The 25796-nt window shown below is 44.8% G+C and overlaps 1 protein-coding gene across 2 annotated transcripts in view; it reads right to left on the reverse strand.

Annotated features, from left to right (window-relative positions):
* The window catches only part of LOC135902461 (cytochrome P450 3A43-like), a 94279-nt gene that overhangs the window by 30442 nt on the left and 38041 nt on the right, over positions 1–25796 (reverse strand). For both annotated transcript variants that reach the window (XM_065432546.2, XM_065432547.1), the window contains exons 4-6: positions 22606–22702; positions 19506–19631; positions 601–841 (exon numbers count right to left, since the gene is read on the reverse strand). In XM_065432546.2, coding sequence (XP_065288618.1) covers positions 601–841; positions 19506–19631; positions 22606–22702 — 464 coding nt within the window. The remainder of the gene's footprint in view (positions 1–600; positions 842–19505; positions 19632–22605; positions 22703–25796) is intronic.

A 25796-nucleotide genomic window follows, 5' to 3' on the forward strand; every position in this document is an offset into this window, starting at 1 on the left:
TGGGAGTCAATCCCGTCCGTTTGTGTTTTCGTTCACGTTTTCTCAAAAATGATTGATGAGAAGCCCAGGCAAAGAAAGCTTCTGTGCATTACAGGTGCGCTCTTTCAGCGAATGGCATTGTAGGGAACGAAGTGAAAGAACGCAGGTAAAGAAATGACATTGAAGACTCAGAACGTTAATCTACCTTATCGCTCTCGTCTTACAATATATCACATACTTATTGACAACTTACATATTCAGTACAAGCTCCGCCGATAAAACTGCACTGCATCTGCCATCCGTGCATTCATGCTCCAACGCACTTTCTGAGAGGCATTAAAAGAAGTTTGTCTTCGCGATGACGTCATGGAAATGGGGGGATGTGATTGGTTCGTGCATCTGTACAAATTTCCTTTCTGTCTCGTACAGTGGTGTATTTGCCACTGCATTCTCAGGCTGTCACTGACTTTATACACCACAACAAAGGCCAGAGCATGGTCTCTCCGCAACAATAAATTATTTATTCATAAATTTATTCATTGTAGGCTTTTTTAGTCAATTGTGTGCTTTGAACATGTTTCATTTGGTCTGTGTTTTAAGACAGAAAGTAGTGAAACTCACGGGCGATCATGTGCATGGGGCCAGTCATGGTACCCGGGAGCACCTGAGTGGCCATACGAAACAGTGGGTGCTGGGTATCTTCCTGGAAGCTGTTTGCAATTCCGAAACTTCCACGGCAGATGTACTCCATGGCAAGTGGCTTGAACAGCTCATAGGCGCTGACCTCCTTTTCACCATTGTCTCCGTTTTTGGCCAACAGGTCCAGGAACCGATCGCAAGCATCATCCAAGTGTGGAAATACCTGCCGTCAACGAAAATGCTCGAGGTATACATGATTTGCCAACACTTGAAAAAATACTTGGACAGCGCATAACAACAATGCATAATCTGCATTTAGCCATTGTTTTTACAGAGCGCAGAATTCGTGCAATATGATTTTTGAGTGCTTCCTGCGTTTGCAGAATATATGCCTGTTAGGCTTGATTCAGTCTACATTTTATGAGAGTTTTCGCATATTCAGGCACTATTGCATGAGGTCTGCACTACGTCTTCCGCACGTGGAGGAAATGCGATCTCGTCCTGCACATCAGCTGCATCTTACATGAAACAAATGGTGACATGGAGATTATACCACAGTGGGATGCAGTACAAGGTACAGCGGATTATCTCAATTTAATTCCTTAAAGAAGTGTTGTCCAATCAAATGGACCTGATAGTGCAGGTATGACGGAGAAGGTAGGCACCAGTATCGTTCCGCATAAGTACGCGATAGCGCCGAACTGCCATGAATCATTTCACACTCTTCAAGGCAAATCGCGGATGGTCTTTCAAGTTCTTATCACTGGTTCCCACGAAGCAGCTTAACTGGACTTGCGATGTGCTTGACAACTGGTTTGTCTTAATTGCAATGAAAGTAACTACGTGCCACCGCTGCGATTCCTCATCCAACTAAACCTCTTGCAAAAGGATATGGCGCAACTTTCCACAAACTGGTTGCAAAGCATTTCCGTAGTGTCACCTGTTTTTAATCGTTACGTCCATGACAATCCTGGGCTTACTAATATGTCGTAAATGAGCTCAGTGTCAGTTCATTTAGTCCATAATTTAGTGTATAATTCCGTTCAGAGAGCTTTCAGCTTTAGGAAAAGTTAAAAGGCGAATGCACCACTTCAGCCAAATACAATATCAGTGGCTAAGCAAAGAGCAACACTGTTGTGTTAAGCAATCTCACATAGCACGTTCCAGTATAGGCTAAGAGGAGCACTCTGTAGTGTTCTAAAAGTGCTCTTGTGAAGGCTCGCACTAAACGTTAAACATGATTTAGTTTTAATAAAAGTACAAATTTTCGCATTATTATATATTATAGCAGCTGCTTCTGTCCTAAATGACAATTTCCATCATCATCAGCAGCATATTTTATGTCCACTGCAGGACGGAGGCCTCTCCCTGCGATCTCCAATTACCCCTGTCCTGTGCTAACAGATTACAACAAGCACCTGTGAACTTCTTAATTTCATCACCCCACCTAGTCATCACCGGAAGTAACGCCGGAAGAAGTAAAGAGAGCCTTGGGAACTATGCAAAGCGGGAAGGCAGCTGGGGAGGATCAGGCAACAGCAAATTGTTGAACGATGGTGGGCAGATTGTTCTAGAGAAACTGGCCACCCTGTATACGCAATGCCTCATGACTTCGAGCGTACGGGAATCTCAGAAGAACGCTAACATAATTCTAATTCATAAGAAAGGGGACGCCAAAGAGTTGAAAAATTATAGACCGATCAGCTTACTGTCCATTGCCTGCGAAGTATTTATTAAGGTAATTGCAAATAGAATCAGGAACATCTTAGACTTACGTAAACCAAAGTACCAGGCAGGATTCCGTAAAGGCTACTCAACAGTAGACCATATTCGCGCTATCAATCAGGTGATACAGAAATGTGCGGAATATAACCAATCCTTATATATATTTTTCATTGATTACGAAAAAGCGTTTGATTCAGTCGAAACCTCAGCAGTCATGGAGGCATTACAGAATCAGGGTGCAAACGAGCCGTATGTAAAATACTGAAAGATATCTATAGCGGCTCCACAGCCACCGTAGTCCATAAAGAAAGCAACAAAATCCCAATAAAGAAAGGCGTCAGACAGGGAGATACGACCTCTCCAATGCTATTCACAGCGCGTTTACAGAAGGTATTCAGAGACCTGGATTGGGAAGAAGTGGGGATAAGAGTTAATGGAGAATACATTAGTAAGTTGAGATTTGCTGATGATATTGCTTTGCTTAGTAACTCAGGGGACAAATTGCAATGCCTGCTCACTGACCTGGAGAGGCAAAGCAGAAGGGTGGGTCTAAAAGTTAATCTGCAGAAAATTAAGTAATGTTTAACAGTCTCGGAAGAGAACAGCAGTTTACGATAGGTAGCGAGGCACTGGAAGTGGTAAGGGAATACATCTACTTAGGACAGGTAGTGACCGCGGATCCGGATCATGAGACTGAAATAATCATAAGAAAAAGAATGGGCTGGGGTGCGTTTGGCAGGCATTCTCAGACCATGAACAGCAGGGTGCCATTATCCCTCAAGAGAAAAGTGTATAACAGCTGTGTCTTACAAGTACTCACGTACGGGGCAGAAACCTGGAGTCTTACGAAAAGGGTTCTACCTAAATTGAGGACGACGCAACGAGCTATGGAAAGAAGAATGATGGGTGTAACGTTAAGGGATAAGAAAAGAGCAGATTGGTTGAGGGAACAAACGCGAGTTAATGACATCTTAGTTGAAATCAAGAAAAAGAAATGGGCGTGGGCAGGACATGTAATGAGGAGGGAAGATAACCGATGGTCATTAAGGGTTACGGACTGGATTCCATGGGAAGGGAAGCGTAGCATGGGGCGGCAGAAAGTAAGGTGGGCGGATGAGATTAAGAAGTTTGCAGGGACAACATGGCCACAATTAGTACATGACCGGGGTAGTTGGAGAAGTACGGGAGAGGCCTTTGCCCTGCAGTGGGCGTAACCAGGCTAATGACAATGATGATGACCTAGTCATCTGCCATCCTCGACCGCGCTACCCTTCTCTTGGCACCCATTCGGTAACCCTAATGGTCCACCGGTTATCTAACCTGCGCATTACATGACCTGCCCAGCTCCATTTCTTTCTCTTAATGTTAATTAGAATATCGGGTATTGCCGTTTGCTCTCTGATCCACACAGCTCTCTTCCTGTCTCTTAACGTTACACCTATCATTCTTCATTCCATCGCTCTGTGTGCAGTCCTTGCCTTTTTTCGAGCTTCTTTGTCAGTCTCCAAGTTTTTGTTTCATATGTTAGCACTGTTAGAATGCACTGATTGTCCACCTTTCTTTTTAATGATAATTGGGAGCTTCCAGTCAGGAGCTAATGGAAAAAAAAAGCAGGTGAACTTGAAAGGCGACTCACGCATTCGGAGCAGTACTCACGAAACGCTAATCTGGAAATACAGGGCGTTGTAAAGAAAGAAAATGAGGACCTTGCTACTATTTTGACTGATATAGGCACTGCAATCCATGAGCCAATCAGTTTATGTTTATGTCAGCGTTTATACAAATCTACAGCGCACATTTTCCCTTCAAAAAGATTAAGCAATCCAAAAAAATAAGAAAACCCTGGATTACACAGGAACTTTTTAAAATGATAAAACACAAAGATAAACTGTACCATAGATTTCTTACAACACGCTCGCCTGAAACGCTGACACTGTTTAAAAAGCAGAGAAACAAACTAAATACGGAACTTAGACGCGCTAAGAATGCTTATCATGAGCATCTGTTTGCAAACGCCACTGGTAAACATCCTGAAACCTTGTGGAGCATTATCAATAAGGTTCTTGGCCGCGAAAAGCATGCTACCTCACCAGACAAGATAATCTATAACAACAATGAAATTTCAGGTTTAGCACTCGCAAACCATTTCAATAAGTACTTTGCAAGTATAACCGTGCCACAGCAAACTCGGTCTGATACGTCATCGTTTCTTTCCGTTTCTAACAGCTTATTTTTCAATCCCACTAGTGAATTTGAGGTATTTAGCACTATCATTAACCTTAAATATAGTAAAGCTCTTGACATTGATGATATCCAAATAAAACCTATCAAGTATGTTTTAGAATACATCACTCCCGCTTTAACTCATATCTTTAATCTAGCTTTACAGTCTGGGGTGTTTCCAGAAATGATGAAAATGAGTAGGGTAACTGTACTTTTTAAAGGAGGCAACAGAAACGACGTATCAAATTACAGACCCATCTCAATCATTCCAGTATTTTCCAAAGGATTAGAAAAGATTATTTTTTCTCGCTTATCAAACTTTTTTTTTTATTTGGGGTTTTACGTGCCAAAACCACTTTCTGATTATGAGGCACGCCGTAGTGGAGGACTCCGGAAATTTTGACCACCTGGGGTTCTTTAACGTGCACCTAAATCTAAGCACACGGGTGTTTTCGCATTTCGCCCCCATCGAAATGCGGCCGCCGTGGCCGGGATTCGATCCCGCGACCTCGTGCTCAGCAGCCCAACACCATAGCCACTGAGCAACCACGGCGGGTTATCAAACTTTTTCGACAGACAAAACATTCTATCTCGTGCTCTGTTCGGCTTTCGTAAAGGTAGGTCAACAGAAACTGCTTTGCTCACACTCAAGGAGCATGTACTAAAAAACATAGAAAGAAATCTCTTCACATTGGCACTATTCATTGATTTCAGTAAGGCATTCGATTGTATAAATCATAAAATTTTGCTATGGAAATTATCACAGAATGGCATTAGAGGTATTCCTTTAGCATTATTTGAGTCTTACCTTACTAATCGAAAACAATCAGTATGTATAAAACACGAAAAGTCAAGTTTTGTTCCTTTACTAAATGGCGTGCCACAAGGGAGCGTACTAGGTCCTATACTTTTTAACCTTTATATTAACGACATTACTAATATTGATACAACTGTAAAATTTATCGTGTATGCCGATGACACTAATCTTCTCATTTCTGGTCCGAATTCACAAGAATTAATAGAAAAATGTAACTTTCTACTCAATAAGCTATCTGAATGGTCAGTCGCTAATTGCCTAAAAATAAACCCTACGAAAACAAAAGTAATGTTATTTCGCGCAAAAAATAAAGTTATTACTAGTAATCAAACCTTAGTGTGTGCGGGTAAAGAACCGCAAATTGTCGATGAACATAAAATATTAGGCGTCACTTTTTCCTCGCACCTTACTTGGGATAAACATGTTGAAAATATCTGCACAAAAATGTCTGCTATCATAGGCGTTGTGTCTCGATGTCGGCGTCTTCTTCCAACCAAAGCAAAACTGAACATTTATTATGCCTTATTTTTTTCCCATTTAAATTACTGTAGCTTAGTGTGGGCGACTACAGGAAAGACAAACATCATGAAAATCCTTTCTTTGCAAAAGAAAATGATTCGGCACATTGACAACATGGGTTATCTGGAGACAACGCGGCCAGCGTTCTTAAAGCATAAAATTATAAAAATAGAATATTTCTACACGTTTCGCCTTCTAAATTCATTTTATTTCTCAAATACTGCCTTCAAAAATTTCCTAGTGTCTACTGCATCTTTGACACCAAAATTCAATTCTTCCAATACGAGAAATAGTGATACATGGTATGTCCCGTGGTTTCGAAATAAATATAGCCTACAGTCATTAAAACATAATCTACCACATATATTAAATAACTATAAAGGTACATATACCTCTTCATCGAAGGAACTGCGAATGCATTTTGTAAACATGGGATCAGTGATTGTTTATCGTTCTTTCAGAGGCAACTGTACGCGTTACTGATTTTGTAACCCATACACATGTAATTCTATCTTCTGGTGTATCGAATGTGTGTTTTTTTTTCTTTTTAGTCTGTACTATCTACTCTCTATAACAGAGCGACTTGTATTAGTCTTATTATTAACCCTTACACACATACTTCCATTTTTTCTGATGTATCAATTATGTATTAATTATGTTTTTTTTCTCTTAGTCTTTATATTATTTTCGGTCTTGCTATTGTGCATTTATGTAATTAATTTATTCTGAGTGTCTAACAATGTTACAATTTTGATGCAACCACCATGTATGCCTTGTAATGGACCATCGGCCTAGTCAAGCTGTTTTCCAACAGCTTTTAGCCTATGGTATCCACCAGAACACTTTGTAATTCTGGAAATAAAAATTGAATTGAATTGAATTGAGCTGACAATGTCTGCCGTATGCGCTTCAACCCATTTTTATTCTTTTCTAAATTTCCTTCTCATGATCACGGTCCCCTGTGAGTAATCGACTTAGGTAAATGTACTCCTCCACAGACTCTAGAGGCTGACTGGCGATCCTGAACTCTTGTTCCCTTGCCCGGCTACGGATCATTATCTTTATATTCTGCATATTAATCTTCAATCCCACTCTTACACTCTCTCTGTTAAGGTCCTCAATCATTTATTGTAATGTGTCCCCAGTGTTGCTGAACAGGACAACACGAACAGGCATTCGTGTTGTCTTTCTCGCCTCGTCCTTGTTATATTGTGCGCTGGAACTATGTTTCACAGGACTTTGTCATCTGCAAATAGAAGGTTGCTGAGATATTTGCAGTTGAGCCTTACTCCTAAGCCTGCTCAGTTTAATAGCTTGAATACTTCTTCCAAGCAGGCAGTGAATAGCATTGGAGAGATTTCGCCTCATTGTCTGACCCTATTCTTTATAGGTATCTCCATACTTTTCTTGTGTAGAATTAATGTAGCTGTGGAATCTCTGTAGATACTCTCAAGGATATTTACGCAAGTGTCATGTACTCTCTGTACTCTCATGTACTCGTTGATTATGTAATGCCTCTATGACTGCTGGTATCTCTACTGCATCAAATGCCGTTTCACAATCTATGAAAGCCATATAGAAAGGCTGTTGCACTCTGCAGGTTTCTCAATTACCTGATTAATGACATGGATGCGATCATGGATGTGACATGGATGCCTGTGACATGGATGTGACATGGATGCCTGTAGCGATAGGCGGCGCTGACATCTCGAACGTTTCTTTCGTTAGGCTTCGACTCGTTCGAAACGAGAAGCGATCTCGAAAACACCACGAAGTTATCCATAATACTCTGTCGTCGAAGTGGCCTGAGACTAAGCGAAAGCCGTTTACACAGTCACTTGCTACGAAGGAAGTGCATTCTACAAAAGCAATGCCAAATTCAATTCGAAGCGGGCAGCCGGGACCGCCGCCATGTTTCCCGCAAACTCCGCAAACCACGCAACAACGCTAACGTTAACTCGTTTGCGTTGCGTACACCCGCTATACCCGCTATTTCGTTTAGCGTTCAGCGCATGCGCAGTGACGACTTGCTATATTTTAGCGTACGCAATGAAATAGAGTACGCTATATTAAAACTGTCTACTGAATCAAATGCCTTTTCGTAATCCATGAAAGCCATATAGAGAGGCTTATTGTACTATGCGGATTTCTCGATAACCTGATTAATGGCATGGATGTGATCCATTGTAGAGTATCTCTTCCTGAAGCCAGCATGTTCCCTTGTTTGACTAAAATCCAGTGTTGCCCTCATTCTATTGGAGATTATTTTGGTAAATATTTGATATAATACTGGGAGTAGGCTAATGGGCCTATAGTTTTGCAATTCTTTTACGCCTCCCTTTTTGTGGATTAGTATAATGCTGACATTCTTGCAGTTCTTTGGGACCCTTGAAGTCGATAGACAGCTTGTATAAAGGCTCGCCAGTTTTTCAAGCATTATGTCTCCTCGATCTTTGATTAAATCAACTGTTATTCCATGTTCTCCTGCCGCTTTTCACAATTTCATGTCTTGCAAGGCCTTTATAACTTCATCGCTAGTTATAGAAGGAGCCTCTGTAACGTGTTCAGCACTACTTCGAATGGAGGTATTGTGGCTGTTCTGGGAACTGTACAAGTCAGTATAGAATTCTTCCCCTGCTTTTACTATATCTTCGAGATTGATGATGATATTACCCTGCTTATCTTTCAGTGCATACATCTTGGTTTGTCCGATGCCAAGTTTCCTTCTCACTGATTTCAGGCTGCGTCTATTTTTCTTACGGCTTCCTCAATCTTTCTCACGTTATAATTACGAATATTCCTTATTTTCTTCTGTTGGTCAGTTTTCACAGTTCCACGAATTCTATGATATCTCTTGAGCTGGACACTTTCACTCTTTGTCGTTTCTTTATTAGGTCCTTTGTTACTTGGGAAAGCTTGCCTACTGGTTGCCTTGGTGCCTCACCTCCCACTTCAATTGCTGCCTCTGAAGCCAGCCTAGTTAGGGTTTCGTTCATAACTTCGATGTCATCTTCGTCTCTCTGTTCTAAAGCTGCATATTTGGTCGCAAGTATTAGTCTGAATCTGTCTGCTTTTGCCCTTACTGCACCTAGGTTGTCCTGTTTCTTCATCACCAATTTTACTCTTTTTCTTATCAAATTGAGGTGAATCCTAGCCCTAATTAACCTATGATCACTGCACTTTACCCTATTTATCACTTCTACATCCTGCACTATGCTGGTATCAACAGAAAGCATGAAATCAATTTCATTTCTTGTTTCACCATTAGGGTTTTTGCAGGTCCACTTTCTGTTGCTACGCTTCCTGAAAAAGGTGTTCATTATTCAAAGCTTGTTCCTTTCTGTGAGTTCTACCAGCATCTCCTCTAGCATTCCTAGAATCGACACCGCAGTTGCCACCGGAATTGCCTGTTAACCAGCCTGCTTTTTCCCCACTTTTGCATAGAAGTCAACCATTACTACAGTATACTGAGTTTGCACTTTTGTCATCGCTAATTCAACATCTTCATAAAACTGATCTACTTATCATCATCCTGACTGGATGTTGGAGCATAGGCTTGTACTACCTTTAATGTATACCTCATATTATGTTTTATTACGACTAGGGCTACCCTTTCATTAATGCTGTAGAATTCGTCGATGTTGCCCACCATGTATGGATTAGGAATCCTACTCCATACTGCTTATCTGGAACTCCTCTATAGCAGATGTGGTCATTTGTCAGCACTGTATAAGCCTCACCAGTTCTTCTAACCTCACTAAGGCCATTGATATCCCAAACAACGCCTGATAGTTCCTCGGAGTCCTGCTAAGCTAGCTTCACTCGAGAGAGTTTGGGCGTTAAATGTCTTCACAATATGCCCTCAATAATGGCAGTTTATCCAAAATAATGCTAACATGAGGCTTAAACAATGTGCAGGCTAAATATTACATCAATTGAAGCAATAATTACAGGAGCCTACAATATTAGCAATGCCCACAGACTGTCGCGCCGCATCGCGGTGCACGAGAGCAACAACACGAGGAGGATGAGCAGATGACAACGCAGTGTGGCCACGTTTTCACGTGGCTAGTCCGGGATGTGCCAACAACTGCTGTGCAGGCACAGGCTTTTGTTTACCTCTTTAGCTCTTACGATGGTCCATAACAACAGTAAGCGCATGTGATGCGTTTCCCAGTGCATTAACTGGATTTCTCACAATTAGATAAGTCTTCTTCTTTCCCCCAAAATAAGTCGGGAAAGAACGGGTGGTGAGGCTATGGACAGGCTGGGTCGTGACCCCACCGACGATGATTATGTGCAATTGCAGAAAGTGGCAGCGGGAACTTTCTTGAAGAAAAATAAAAAGTGCACACTGGACAGGAATATCGAAAGACACTCGTGCGTATGGGCTATGTCTACACTTGCGTTAGTTTTTTTTTTTTTTTTTTGCAGTGCACCACTTGTAGGATTTTCGGCAGTCATATTAGGATAGAAAAATTTTTTGGTATGTTTCATGTTTCACTCAAGTTACATGTTTCACTCTTTCATATGTTACTATATGATCAACGCATTAAATCAAGTTTACGTGGCATACGAAACGCTGCATAAATTACACTGAAAAGCATGTTTTTCCTCGTAACCTTGCAAGAAGTCGAAGCAATATGTCTAGCGCACGCAGCAATATGTCTTGTAATACAGTCAGGTATATTTATTAGTATTATTCACATCATAGTAACACATTTGCCAGGAGAGAAATGTGCAAAAATAAATTATATGAAATATTGATAGTTCCAACATTGAAGGTTACTACGAACATCGGCGAATGAACTTCCTTACCTGCGTATGTAATGCTCATAAAGTTGAGCGTATGTAAGTGTTTGAAAAACTGCTTCATGCTTTAAAAACGCCATAAATAGCTGAGAGATAAAAATGTATTACTTGTTACACATTATACAGCTCTCTTTTCCTCTTCCTTCGGCTTTCCTACTGCTGCTGCTGCTGCTGCTGCCTGGCACACCATATCAGGGAGTGGTTCAGAGCGTGTATATACATGACAGAGGCAAGGTAGAGAGGAAAGGTGACGCAAGAAACTAGTTTGAACCCCACCGCGTCGAATGTGCACTCTGCCCTCTGGACCACCTTGGGCGTCGCCGCATTAGCCTCTTGACAGCTGTAATTATCCGTGACCCCCCTAAAAAGCATTGCACAAATTGCAGTGCTTACCTTTCTACTAAAGTGCAAGTCCAGAGGGGATGTAGATAGAACTGTAGAGAGGAGTGGGGAGAAGAGGCAGCTCCCAATACAAGGGTGGGGGGTGGGGGGGGGGGGGGGTAGGTGACTTGAGAAAGCAAGGAAACGCTGCTACTATAGACACGACAGCAGTTGTGGGGAAACTGGACAAACTTAAGTTCAAAGTACGGTGCAGTACGTTTCTGCGACTTCTGAAAAATAAATACCATGCAAATATGTCAAGTGCATAATTTACGCAGGGCGTGCAGAAGCAGAGCTGCAATAATTAAAGCGCACCGCAAGGTCTCGGCGTCCATATGGAAGCAGCCGCACTTCAAATCAACATTTCTGTGCTCGCAGCTATGGCGTTGCTCGAGGCCATGGATTTGATCCAGATCGCAGCAGCCGCATTTTGACGGGGGCGAAATAGAGAATGTACGTATACTGAGATGTTGGGACACGTTAAGGAACACCATGGTGTCAAAATTAATCCGGAGTCCGCCCCTATGGCATGCCTCATTATCTGATCATGGTTTTGGCATGTACAACGCCATAATCCAAGTTTAATATTTCTGCCACGATGCGATGTGAGGCAATGACAATGCTCAACCCTGTCAGAGGTTATGAAATATGGAGCACAACACCACCCCTAGCAAACACCTCTTCCTGTGTGTTCTGTGTACTACACCGACAAACAGCAGTGGTGCACAAAATGTAACATTTAACGTCAACTCACTACTCTCGTGTTACACTAAATGTTCAAGAAATTAATCTTTCGCCATCATCACTGCTAATGATCGTCAATAAAAGCCACCAGCACAGAAAGGTTCGCTTACATCGATTAATACAGTGCGTGGGATCTGCATTTTTCCTCTTTTTTTTCATGTTTAAGTGATAAAGCATCAGGTAAGGCACGCACTGGTGCGTTTCCGCCCCTCCCCTTGAAATTCTCCCGTGGCACGGACATGTCCACAAGTAGAACAAGCTATATAACACCACATAAAATGCCTTAGCATGGATTTAATTTGTACTTATTCATCTTTAATTATGTATATAATCACAGTTGGGCTTTCATACGGCTCAATTTGTCAAGTAATAGAAGTGACGTGGTGTCGCATAGTTACCACAACGTGCTTTACAACACGTTTCCGTGCTCTCCGCTATAGTGAACTAGAAGGGGCAGTGCAGCATGCAGAGGCAGCGACGGGGCACCTGAAGCCGCTGGTGGCGAAAGGAGCGGCGGCCCTGCAATCACTCACTCTTGCATGCAGCGCCAGTTGTGTGGCTTGAAAGCGCTTGATAGGTGGTGTCTCGCCCGCTTTCTATGAATGTCTGTTGCTTTTATTTTCGTGAACATTATAGCTTGCGTCAACAGCAAGGAGGCCAGCGGCTGATATTGTGCGACGTTATGCGTTTCTGCAGTTCTTATTTTACAGTCTCACTTAACATGCTTTTGAAATCTGAGCCAAGGAGAGGACAATCGTACAATGTAACTGCTTAATTTGAACTTACTCAGGACTTTTGTAATGCAGGTTATTTGTACTTGCGCCCATTACCATGCCTATTAATGCTGTCATTGCACTAGCTTGTAAAACTATTTTAGATATCATTCTTCAGCACCGTACTGGCTCTTGCGTGTTTCCCCATACTCTGTGATGCCTGTATAGCGAACATTTAGTTACAAATTACGCAGACCATGGAGTTGTGCCCCACCTGTGAAATGCTGCGCCCATATCCCCAGTGACAAGAATTGCGTCCTATAGATATCCTATCTACATCCACTGCTAGGGCATCTATATCCTAGAGATGTGTGGAATACCATGACCATTTGGTCGCACTTTCCATGTCCTGCAGACATCCATTGCATGTATGCGAGGGGCATTACCTCGCTCGCTCCGTGCGGCGCTATGTATCTGCTTGCAAGCCCTGTCAACATCGCAAAAAGCCAGCAACGCTTCCTGCCGGGTACTTACAGCCGATCCACATTCCACCTGAGCCTTTCTTTCGCGTGGGTTTGGATCTCCTTGGTCCTTTCCCGGAGTCCAGCTCTGGCAACAGGTGGATCGCTGTCGCTACTGATTGCGCAACGCGCTATGCCATCACTCGAGCACTTCCCACGAGCTGCGCAACTGACGTCGCAGATTTCCTCCTCCGCGATATCATTTTAGTACGTGGCGCCCCACGACAGCTCCTTACTGACCGCGGCCGCACTTTCCTCTCCCAAGTCATCGCCGATATACTACGCTCATGTTCTACCAAGCACAAACTGGCTACCTCCTACGATCCCCAGACCAACGGCCTTACTGAGCGACTTAATCGGACCGTTACAGACATGCTCTCGAAATACGTTTTACCCGACCACAAGGACTGGGATGTGGCTCTCCCTTATGTCACGTCCGCCTATAATTCATCACGCCACGATACTGCTGGGTATTCCCTTTTTTTACTTGCTTTTCGGTCGTGACCCTGTCTTACCATTGGACACTTCATTCCCCTCGACGAGGATTCGAGGACTGAGTATGCCCGCGACGCCATCGCCCACGCTGAGCATGCGTGCCAGCTTGCCCGTACTCGCCTGTTGGAATCGCAGCAATCTCAACGCCACGCTTACAATCGCCGCCATCGTGACACATATTTTTCACCAGGCTCTCTCGTGCTACTTTGGTCCTCTTGCCGCCGAGTGAGGCTCTCCGAGAAACTTCTTCCCTGCTACAAAGGCCCTTACCGCACGTGTTCTACGTCAAGTGACCAATGTCACTTACGAGATAATTCCCGTGACCTCCGACATGCCACCCGGTTCCACATCACCTGACACGTCTCTCGGCTTAAACCATACTATGCCCGCACCGACGGCCCCATCTGAAGGGACAGTGCTTTTTCTGCCGGGGTTCGTGATACGGCGGAAAACGAGGACAAGGTCGTCGACGGCGAAGAGGACGAAATGGCAAGAACCTCTCGGGATTCTCGGCAGCTGTACATACACGCTTTGTAAATAGTTTTATACTCGTGGCAATATGGACATGCTGCGTGCATTTTACGGACATATATGTCAAGGCCTTTTGCATACTGTTAGCCATAATGCAAATTGCGGTCGCAGTGCACGGTGATAAGATACATTAGCAGAGCACCCACGCATCAAGAACAGATTGTGTGCACACGATACACGCGCACGCACGTGTGCAGAAGTGCAGCATACTTCTCATTCTTCGAGGCCTTGCGCCAATCGCAATTGCCTTATTGAACTAAATGAAGTGTTCAAAGTAAATTGCATCCGAAAACTTGTAGTACGACGTAAACACAAGCTGCAGACATGATAGCTTCGGATTGCAATTTGAACATGCGAGAAAACACAATTCTGCTACAAGGAAACTCATAAGACATAGCTTCAATTCGTGGACAAATACTCAAGTGCATGTCAAAAGCAAAAAAAAAGGTCCATGTGGGATAACCTTAGGACATTCGTAATAGGATATCCAAGAATGACGTCCAGCAGATGTCCTATTTGTATCCGAAATGGTACATAGACATTGGGTAATGATTCGGATGTCCTATGGACGAAGCGTTTTCACTGGGTTGGTAAAGTGCTCCCTAAAGCATGGTCTCCATAAATGCAACGATGAGCTGCTTTCCCGTTTTAGCGAAGCTGCCGCTTGGCATCATTGTTGTGCTAGTCCTGTACTTCTGCTGATTCGTGTTTACTGTGTGGGCGCGACGTGATTTCCACAGATGAATTTCAGTGACTTCTTCAGAATAAATGGCTTCTGAGGGCGTATGTGACTTCACTCCGTGCATGCAAGTTTTCTCTACTGCTTTTCAATTCGTGAACATTTCTGTTCGTGTCAGAAGCAATAAGCCCTGCTGTACAATGTTGCCTACAATGTGCTGTTGAAAGGTGTGCCAAGGAGAGAACGAATGTGCAACGTGACAGCTTGCTTTACGCTTACTTTCGATGTTGCGGGGACCAGTTACGTATAGCGCCCCTATCACGCGGTCACTCGAATGCGATTATGTACCATTTGAATCTGCTTATTCGAGTTCGCATAGACGTCTGCACCCTGAAGCTGTAAGCTATACAAACTCGATCCTGGTTGCTGAACGTAAAGCAGTGCATGGTAGTGTGTATAAGCGCGACTGGACGAGGACGAAGAAAGAAACAGATACAAAGACACAGCGCTTGTTCAACCGGCAAATGGTCAAACCGGCAGATGCATCAACGAGAGATTAAAAGAGCATCAATATAACGTCACTAAGTGAATCTCGGGTCATTTGGGTATTCACTGTCGAGATTGTTCCTGCAAGCTCATGTTTGAAAGCACTTCCATTCTGTATAAGGCTCATAGCAGGATGACGAGGTAGATTGTAGAGGCCTACGAGATAGCGAAATTAGAGCAAAAGTGCGTAAGCAAGCCTTCGGTGTCACTATCAGAAAAGGCGATACGATTCCTTGGTTTATCTTTGTGACCATTGTAGTACATGTTTTTTTTTCCCTTGCCTTGCACACGTGTTCGGTTTAACGAAATGCACCACTCAATATTCTTTTTTGCTGTTACGTTTGTTTCCGCTCGCACGGCGTATATTTATCGATGCGTGCGAAAATAAAATCCATAGTTGAAAGTGAAGCGCTGTGTCTGTGTATCTGTTTCTTTCTTCGTCTTCGTCCAGTCGCGCTTATGCACACTACCATGGATTCTAACCAACTAGCCCGCCAACGTGTTTTAACCAAGTAAAGCAGAGATCATTTCCTATTGTGTCGAAAGGGTTCATCCGGACGGGACTCGATTGCGATCGAAGTTGTTTGTGTTCTCAACAGCGTGGCTAGGTTCCAGCGGCGAGGGCAGACGCGCAATAGTAATTCCAGAAAACAATTCAGCATCTGGGGCAAAAGAAATATGCATTTCATTGTCTGATCGTAGGCAGAGAATACAGACCGAATAAATGAAGCACCTCAGGCAAAAATCTGAACAATACCTCCTGAGCTCAGAAGCATATAGGAACATCGCAGTCTGTACGAGCGCTTTGTCTGCTGCTCTTTCAAGGTTGGTCGATCGCAGTGCCACCGCTACTGGCAACACCGCTGGGGCCACGCAGAGAGTGCCACCTGCTGCACTGCCCTTTCTAGTACACTGTACCTCCACTAGAGTCCCTAGAATATTGGCTAGTCTGCCGTCCGCGCACCATGCCGTATGGAGCGGGTGGGACGCTTTTTGAATGAAAGCGCAGATGGCGCTGTGAGCAGTACTATTGCTACGCTCTTTGCTTCATCTGCTTTGGTCACCTGCTTCGCTGCCTGCATTCACCGCGGCGGGTGGGCTCGGGTGGGTTTACATACCTCTCCTGCGCCTCCGGTTTTTCACGAAGTCTCTCAATAATGAAAGGATAGCAAAGAAAGAAAAGCTAGAACATTTGAAAATGACAAGATTAAAATAATTGCATTTCGCCAATTGCGTCACATTGGGGACGCACGCTCAGCGGCCTTGTAAATGTCTCTTTTCCCCTATAATTTATCTCCTTATTCACGAACCTCGTGCCATTTCATCGGATGTTGTGTGCTATACTAATTTATTTACACTGTTTTCTAAAGATTCTTCATTCATCCCTTTATGCTACATGCTTTGATATCAGAATGTATGGCATTTGTTGAAAAAGTGTGCTTTCATATTGTATTATTTTCAAGCAAACATTATCAATTCTTCGAAAAAAATTATTGAAGAAAGGAAATCCTAACGAAAACGAAAAATCTTCGTAAGAACACCGATGTTGCTTTGCACCAGCATAAAATGAATTTCAAAATACACATTTTGAAGGAAAATGCTGCATAAAACATCCCTGCAAATATAAGCTTTCTATCTTAAGAACTTCTTCATACAAAAAAGAAAATGTTAGCCCAAGCGGCTATCGTGCCACCGCGCAAACCGCCGCAGTACCGCCGCAAGGCACTGCGATGCCGGGGTCAACTGCCGGCCGTGCCCCCGCGCAAGTCTCCAATCTTTGCGCCGCCGCCAGCGACCTGCCCAAACGACGTTGACACCCTGTAGATAAGAACTGTGACCTTTAGAACAAACCGGAAATCTCTAGATCTGAGCGCGGCCGCGACGAAAGGTTCGCAGCAGAAAACGGAACTTACTGGCGGATACCTGTTGATGTTCCGGGGCTATTCGACGCACTTTCGCCGTCCGTGCTCAAGTCACATTAATCAATATGATGTTCTGAGTCAATGCTGCTACCACTATGACAAAATTCTTGCTCCGACTCATTTGAATCCGTGCAACTTCGCCGTTTCGCAAGGGCAGCTTTGCGTGACGTCGACGCCATGACGGAAGCAATGTACGAGCGCTCGTCACGCGCGGCTAAACGGGGCTTTAATATCCCCCCCCCCCCTCCCGCCTCCGCGGTGAAAAAAAGAAACATAAAATTAAAACTATAAAAATAGTTGCTCTTTTAGGCGCTGGATGGTGCTAACTATCCAGAAGCGGTCCGAGCACGGCAAAATTTGAAGTTGACACCATCGACAATATGTTATCGATGGGTGTAGGCGCGGACAAGAAAGTAAGAAATTTGCGTTGTGTGAAGTAAGAAGTGTCCTTTGAACCATTCTTTAAATCAATAAATACTAAATACAAAACATATGGGGGAAGGTGAACCACATCACTGCAGCACGTATAAGATAGCGTATTTACTTGTAAACGTATGGGACAGTTTAATTTTGAAGCATGCGTAGGGCATTCTGTATATTTAATTTCACTTTTATATAGTTAGGCACGATGACTCCGTCACGAGAAGCGCGGTTTTGTTCTCGCATTTGACGGATCTTTCTTTGGTATACGACGACAGGCAGATGTATCCGGCCGCCTAACTCGTGTCGAAGTGTCTCCCGGATAACAATGATATATATCGTCGCTCAGCATGCTATTCTGGGGAGTACATTCGCAGGAGATAGTGCAGCAGAGACTGAACCAAAAAGAAAAGAAGAAACTATTTATCTCTCACACGTGCTACAGGACACACATTGTTTTTGCTTTCGTTATCTACGCGTAGACAACAAAGGACGTCATGATGTCCGCGATTACGCTCAAATGTGTACGCGAGAAAAAGAGGTTGCGTTAAATATCGCATATGGGGTGCGCATCGAAAATTAGCCATGGTCTGGCTCCGTTGAATTGGTACCTTTAACACGAGAACTCTGGAAATTCACAAATGTGTGACTTCCTGCGGTTTCAGGTTGTACTCAAATTTCGCTCATAATAAATATGGATAATTTGTTCATGTTGAAAGTACTAGCTGTGAAGGCTGGCTTCTTATCCTCTGCAACTGAGCCGTTAGGAAAGCTGTAACTTAGGAAGTGTTCGAAACAGTTTGAGATATTACTACAATAACTAATGTGGAGCTTCGCGTTTCAAGACGACATGTACTTGAGCTGCGAGACGCGCCGTAGTGGGAGGCCAGGGATCAATTTTGTTCACCTAGGTTGCTCTCATCTGCATCGATTCTCAGCACACGGGCGTTTTAAAGAGCCCCTCACCAGGTCTGGCCGTATTGAGCTAACAAGCGCAGAGCATACAATGCGCGCCAATGATGGTGTTTGCAAAGAATTACGTCGCTACGCGATGCGGAAAGGCCTGAAATTCAATCCGAACGCCGTTTTTTCTCCTCTTCGCGGCCGCTGCGCCATGGCTGCGCACCAAGCCGGACGGTGACGTACTCGCGTCCGCAGTGTGACGTCGCTCGTGGTGACACGTGACTTCGATAATTATTCAAGGCACCACCTGTTATTTGTGTGATCTGTTCCTTGAATTGACGAATGAAACTTTAGAGAAATAATGAAACACACAAACGGAATGTCTGCGTGTTTTTTTGTTTTGCTTCGCACCGAAGCAAGAGAGATGTACTTCCGCTTCGTCTGCTTGTTCGCACGGTCGTGCAGTCACGTTCGCAGGTACCGAAACTATGCCATTTTCTACCGTGATCCAGTGCGTGATCATGCTCTGCAATCAACTTATTGTGCCTCAGTATTCATGTAGCACTGAATTAAACCGCTAGTCGCGCGGCCTTGTGCCCAGCGCGCAAAATTGTGCGCTGCGCGAAACCAACAGATTGTGTAATTTAGTGCTACATGAATACTGAGGCAGAACAGGCGGATTATGGTCTGGTTTCGCGCAGTGCCCGATTTTGCGCACTGTGTACAGGGACACATGACTAGCCTTATATTTACGCCGGTTCTGCTGGAACCCTAATCCTATATATCCTATGACCCTGTCCTATAAACCCTATCCTATGAGCGCGAATGGAGAAAAAATGATGATGGGGTGGAGAAAATATACCTGACGAGGCAAGGGCTCGAGGGCAGTCGGTTTACAGCAACCTCGGCGCTGCAGCCTCACACCGTCTGACGTACCTGTCTGAACTTGGTGGCGGTGAAGGCGTACGAGGTGACGCTCCTGGTGCGCTTCCACTGCAAATCGCGGGCGTGCAGCAGACCCTGGCTCAGCAGTGGGTGCTGCTCGTCTGTGCGCATCGTGGTCTGCATGGGCGAAGCAACACAAAGCGTGTCTTAACTGAAATTTATTTGCGACAACAGCAACAACAACAGCGCTGCGGGAGACGATGAAGAAATGTGTTCAAGACAGATTAAGGGGGACTTGGCACCGCGGACACCGGGTAACACATGTAAAGGAGGTTTGACGAAGGGTACTATTCACGACGAGCAGTGACACTGCCCCAACAATCGGCGTCCAAACACCGTAGCATTTCACTGCAATTCATCACTAAGCTTCAACAGATCTGTTCTCCTATCTCTGCGCGACCCATGAAGAGAGATGGAGGCCGTCGTAGCATTAAATAACACAATTTCTAATTTCACCTGAGCTCTTCGCCCAGCGTGAAGCGGTTTGACTTGCGTACATCCTAATGAATCTTTAGAGCACATCTCTTAACCCCAGACCACATGTATGCTTGCGGACCTCGCGTCCACGTGCCCACGCATGCGCAGACAGTGTGTCACGTCTCGTACGCGTGGAAACGCGGCGCGATCTCGGTGAACAGCTCCTCTCTGTTATCACGCCCTTGGGAACGAATGATTTTACGAAACCAACAACCGACGAAGGCATTTTCTATATCTTTTTCATGGAGTCACGGCTATGGCGTACGTATAGGTATGCGGGCGGTGTCGTTAAGTGGGCTTATTTAATACCTTCAAGTCGAAGCGCAAGTTTCTTATAAATGTGATACGAAAACTAAATTATGATGTTTTACGTGCCAGGACCTCCGTCTGATTATCAGGCACGCCTTAGCGATGGACTCCGAATTTATTTTGAACACCTGAGGTTGTTTAAAGGGCCCCTCACCAGTTCTGCCCAATTTGAGCTGACAAGCGCAAAGCATACAATGCGCACCAACGATCGTGTATGCAAAGAATTACATTTCTACGCGCCGCGGAAAGGTCTGAAATTTCAATCCGAACGCCGTTTCCCTCTTCACGCGCGGCGAATCCGCCCGGAGAGGGACGGTGACGTAGTCGGGCTCCTGCGCCTACGTAATCGTGTCCGCAGTGTGACGCCGCTCGTGGTGACACGTGACTTTGATAATTATTCAGGGCACCACCTGTTACTTGTGTGATCTGTTGCTTGAATTGACGAATGGAGCTTTAGAGAAATAATAAAACTCAGAAACGGAATGTCTGCGTGTTTTTGTTTTGCTTCGCACCGAAGCAAGAGGGATGTACTTCCGCGTCGTCTGTTTCTTCGCACGGTCGTGCAGTCATGTGCGCAAGTACCGAAACTATGTCATTTTCTACCGTGATCCAGTGCGTGATCATGCTCTGCAATCCACTTGTTCTGCCTCAGTAATCGTGTAGCACTGAATTATACCGCTAGTCACGTGTGCTTGTGCACAGCGCACAAAAGCGTGCGCTGCCCGAACGAGACAACAGCTAGCGCATGATGCCATCGGCGGAAGTGCGTAGCGCCGGAAAAAAAAAGCGAGGGAAAAAAAAATGAAAGCGGGGCCTGTGACGTACGCGTCATGTGATCCTCGAGGTCCGGTATGGGAGAACGCAGGGAAAGAATTAGGCTTGTGTAGGCTAGACGGGGCGAGTGGAGAGAGAGGTTTCTGCTTGGCAGTGGAGCCTACCTGCTGAAATCATGGGTTCGCGACACAGCAATATTTCTATCTCGGCTATTAATAGGCCGATTTGAAAACTTTTTCCGGCAGAACGCTCCCTAGAGAGCACGTAACAACTTTCAGCGTATAACCAAAATGTTCCATGGGGCTTCGTTAGGGGCCCTTCAACGGAGCAAAAGCCCTCAGATTTTCTCTCTTACGCCTGTTTTTACTCGCGCCTGCGCACAAACGGCTGGCGATCCTTCAAATGAACGTCTCGTCCTCGTGTCCATAAGTTTTTGTAGAAAACTCTATGCTCTTGTCGGCGCGCCTTGCTACGCAGCCACGGCGCCGTACATTCAACTCTCAGCGAAGCAGATTTATAGCATGCACGAAAATGCTTAACCTTTCCTTTTTGTGCTGATCTAACAGCTCTAAAAACATAATTATTTTTATAGCTATCGAAGCATTTTGAAACACTGTCCATAAGAAAGTACGAAGTGGCGTGTGAATGAGCAATCATAGAGTGAGCAATCATAGAGGGAACAATGGAATGAACCCAGTGAGCGCGCGCTGTCGCGATTATTTGTGAATGCAAACCACTATTCCTGGCGAGACGCAGCAAGGCGCGTAGACGCGAGCTTGAGCGCGTCCGCAAGCGCACGTGTGGTCTCGGCTTTAGGCGCCCGTTCCTGGGTGGAGCGTCGGTGTCCCTCGGTGTAACCGCGCGAACCCGCGAACGCCACTGCACGCGCGTTCGTCGTCTTCCACACCTGGCTCCGATGCCGCTTATGCCAGCGTTCCCACTGTGCGCCTCCCCTCTCTCTGAGAAGGCGCTGACGGCACTGACCCACTGCCAGTCGGTGCGGTGATTTTGATCTCAATTTATTTGCCTTAATTTATTGCAAAACGAAGACATGTCTTTAGCTGCGCTCAAATGTCGCTTTAGGAAGTTTCGCAATCGCCGGACATTTTTTAGCAAATCGTTTTGCCGTGAGCTCTCGCACTATGTTCTACTGATTTTACAACTTCTAAAGTTGACGGAATTACGATTGATTAACTGACGGTTTGCGCCGTGCAGATTAGCCTTCCCTTTCCGCATTTGCGATACTGATTTAGCTTACCATAATTAAGGATCCTTGAGGCGTCGGATCGTGGAAGTACTCTGTTCGTACAACTTTTTTTCAGAGCAGTCACTTATTTCCTGTGCTTTGCTCAGGAGTCATACGCAAGATACAGGTAGCACTTTTAGCACTGGGTTTCTTTCTCTGGTGCAGCGTTCATGCTTTCAACAAAGTGCGCTCCTCGCTTGCGCGAGTGCGCGCCTGTTGAGCATGACGTACTATAAAGCGCAGACATTGTTTAGGAAACTGTGGAAGCGAAGATGTCTCGCTTACCCCTCTGTTCATAAAGCTTCCAAAGTCTTTCACAAGCACGTAGGATAAGAAGTCGAGATCTTTGACGACAAGCGTCGGCACATCTCCATTGTAAAATCTGCAAAGCAGTAAGAAACATCTTGATATGGGCAGTGAAGTGAATACAGAACCAACAAAAATTATGAGCACAATAACTACACGAAAAAAATAGAGGACGCTTAAGCTTCGCCTTTGAGTGGAACGCGGTAGCATTCAAAAGATCCCTGACTGCCTCTCAGGCTTTCCGGCAACTGGAGCGTATGTAACCATAATGTTTACCGGGAAAAGCTGGCCGCGAACGCTATGCACGAAGGCGGACTTCTGGTAGAAATGCGGCGTCTTGGGTGGGTCGCGATGCGGCGAAGGCGAGCGCCATCTGGAGGTATTGCAAGGAACCAAGCGCGCCGCACCGTGGCCCCCGAGATACTCACGCGCCGTCGCGCGCAAATGGCGGACGCCGTGGTCGGTCTATGAGTGGTAGAAAGGATGGAAAATGGGTTTGTTTTTTAGTTTTCGCGTAACAGAATTATGCTTTCTCGTATAGCCAAATTACAATTCGACGCTATCATGTCTGTAGGCTGTGTATAAATAGTGTTTTATGTTTTTTCTACGTCTTTGAGCTTGGGAAATTCAATTAGTTCAGTAGCTTCCTTGCGCCACGTGGAGGGTATGACTATGGGTGGTTCGAAAATCTTTTTGCCGGAACGACGCCCGACGCCGGATTTTATGCGACGTGGAGTCCTTAACGCTATCGCTCTAAAATAATTTTGACAGACTACGTATACACGCACAGCTACTTTTGCACTTCACGCCGGGGGGATTGGAGGAAAATTGTTCGTCTTTGCACTCGTATGAGTGTGTTTCTTTTTTAGCCACATTTGTGTTCAGGTTGGTTTTCTCTCTACTGCATGACGTGGCAGGACTTAAGCCTCCAAAGTAGCGTTTTAGCTACGCGTTTTCATTGAAAAGTTTGAAGTCATTATTCGCAGGCAGCGCCACCATGACGACACACAGTGAGCCACATTGTTTCAGCCTCGTTGCAAGAACCACATTATTTGTCCTTTTTTCTTGAGTGTAGATGTAGAAAAATTAGAAGGTAGGCAAGCTATCCCAAAATTCTAAATTCATTACACACACTTAAAGAATGTGCACCCTTTAGAGTATCTTTGTCCCACAACGATAATTGCCATCTTCTTTATACTTGTGTTTCCTTTCTTGAAAACACTACGCTGGCTACTTTTCTGTCGATAATGCTATGTCACGCTGGTAATACTCATGCCATTCGTTACCTGGAAATATCGGGCTTTAAAGAAAGGAAATGCATGCAAGATATATAGATGACGATTATTGTGGGACAAGATAAGCCCCAAAAAGTGCAAACTTTTTTAAGAGTGCCAGCGACAATAGAAAAGGAAAATGAAGAAGAAAATATCAACAAGTACTATGCACACACGAACAACGTAGCAAGCACAAAAAGAGTGTATTTTAAAGGGAAAAAAAGTACAGCCGTTTCGGTCACCAGCACCGTATACGCACAGTTCAGACCTATACACGGCAGTCACCCATCACACAAAACGGAAAGTGTCCACACAAATCCTTTCATGTAAAAGGACAACATGGCCACGACAATACGGTAAAGAAGAAGCACAAAGTAGAGAAGACAGCAGAGAGACAGAAGAAAGGGGAAAGGCAGGGAGGTTAACCAGAGGAGAAAATCTGGTTTGCTACCCAACGCTGAGTAGAGAAGGGAGGTGGATGTATACAGTCATAGGAAAGTAGAAAGAGAGAAAGAAGGGGACCACAGATACACAAGCACAGTCGGTCGCTACCACCGCCTATACTATCGCCGCACAGCACAGTATAGCACTTGCAGGATTATAAGTATCAGTTCAGGCTACAGCCGCTTGTGCAAGTCGGTTGTCCTTAAACACTGCGTTAGTGCACTCGTCGCCTTTCGTTGCCATGTCTTGTGATGCCGGCATTTTAGAATTAATTACTCTCTTAAAGGCCTTTGATCGAAGCACGCTATCGCGACTGCGAGCGATCGTCTCTGTAAATTATTTGTAGAGAGAACAGTCACAGAGAACGTGCTGAAGAGTCTCGCCGCTACCAGTCATCACACGAGGCGTCGTCGGTCCATCGGATTCGAAAAGCAAGACTTCGTAAAAGACACTCCTAGCCATATATTCGACAAAGCATGGCAGCCTCGCGTCGGCAGAGTCTAGTCGACGCGCGAAGTCGGAGAGAAGAGTCTGGGTGGTGCAGCCGACTGACTTAAGAACTTCGGGTGTTCCACATGGAGAACTTGACATCCCTTGCGAGCATTTCTAGCGGCATCTCTCCTTCATAACGGTGTCGACTCCTCTCTGCGGCCTTGAAGAGGCGATCGAGCAGCGTTATCGGCATGTCCGTTACCTATGCCGCGCCGCAGTGACTTGGAAGCCACTGAAATACGTGACGCGATGTCCTTTCTCAGCCAAGGTATGGATTAGTTCTCCAATCCCGAATACGAGTTGTTCGCTTGGTCCGCGTGGCATGGCCGATATAGAAGACAAAAATACGCGACATCATTTATTTATAGGCAGTCAATGAGACTAGCAGGGCATGACTTTGGTCCAATAACTTTATTCATTGCAAGAGGACGTCTGTCAAGATTGTTGAAACAGCCACGCAGACGAACCTACTGTTGGTCATATTGAGGACGTATAATGATAACATGCTTCCCTGAAGCATCGGGGGTTACCATGGAAAGTGGGGGTATTCTCTGCGCCGACACGAGAAGGGAGGCTTGTAGGCTACGTCTAAACGCGAACGATAGAGGAGCATGTCGGACGTGCGGTCAATCTTTTGCTTCGGCGAAAACCGCAGGAATGGAACGCCAGCGATAATAATAAAAATAACAATGACGACGACAACATTGAACTACTTCTTCAGGACAAATTAGGGGTTTTGTGCTTTACAGCAGAAAAAAAAAACTACGTTCGTCGACATAAGTGGCCATGATATTCTTGTATCTGAGCGTGTTTGTTCAGTTCGTAAATGTAATACCTCCTATCTCAATAAAGGAAAGAACAGAGCATTTCAAGTACTTGGGATCTTATGCTCTGTGAAATTAACTCTTAGTAAATCGAAGTGCTTCCTTGGTCCTTAAGGGTTTGGCATAAAGAGATGTC

This window comes from Dermacentor albipictus, chromosome 4 (genome assembly GCF_038994185.2).
Source record: "Dermacentor albipictus isolate Rhodes 1998 colony chromosome 4, USDA_Dalb.pri_finalv2, whole genome shotgun sequence".
Taxonomy (NCBI): Eukaryota; Metazoa; Arthropoda; class Arachnida; order Ixodida; family Ixodidae; genus Dermacentor; species Dermacentor albipictus.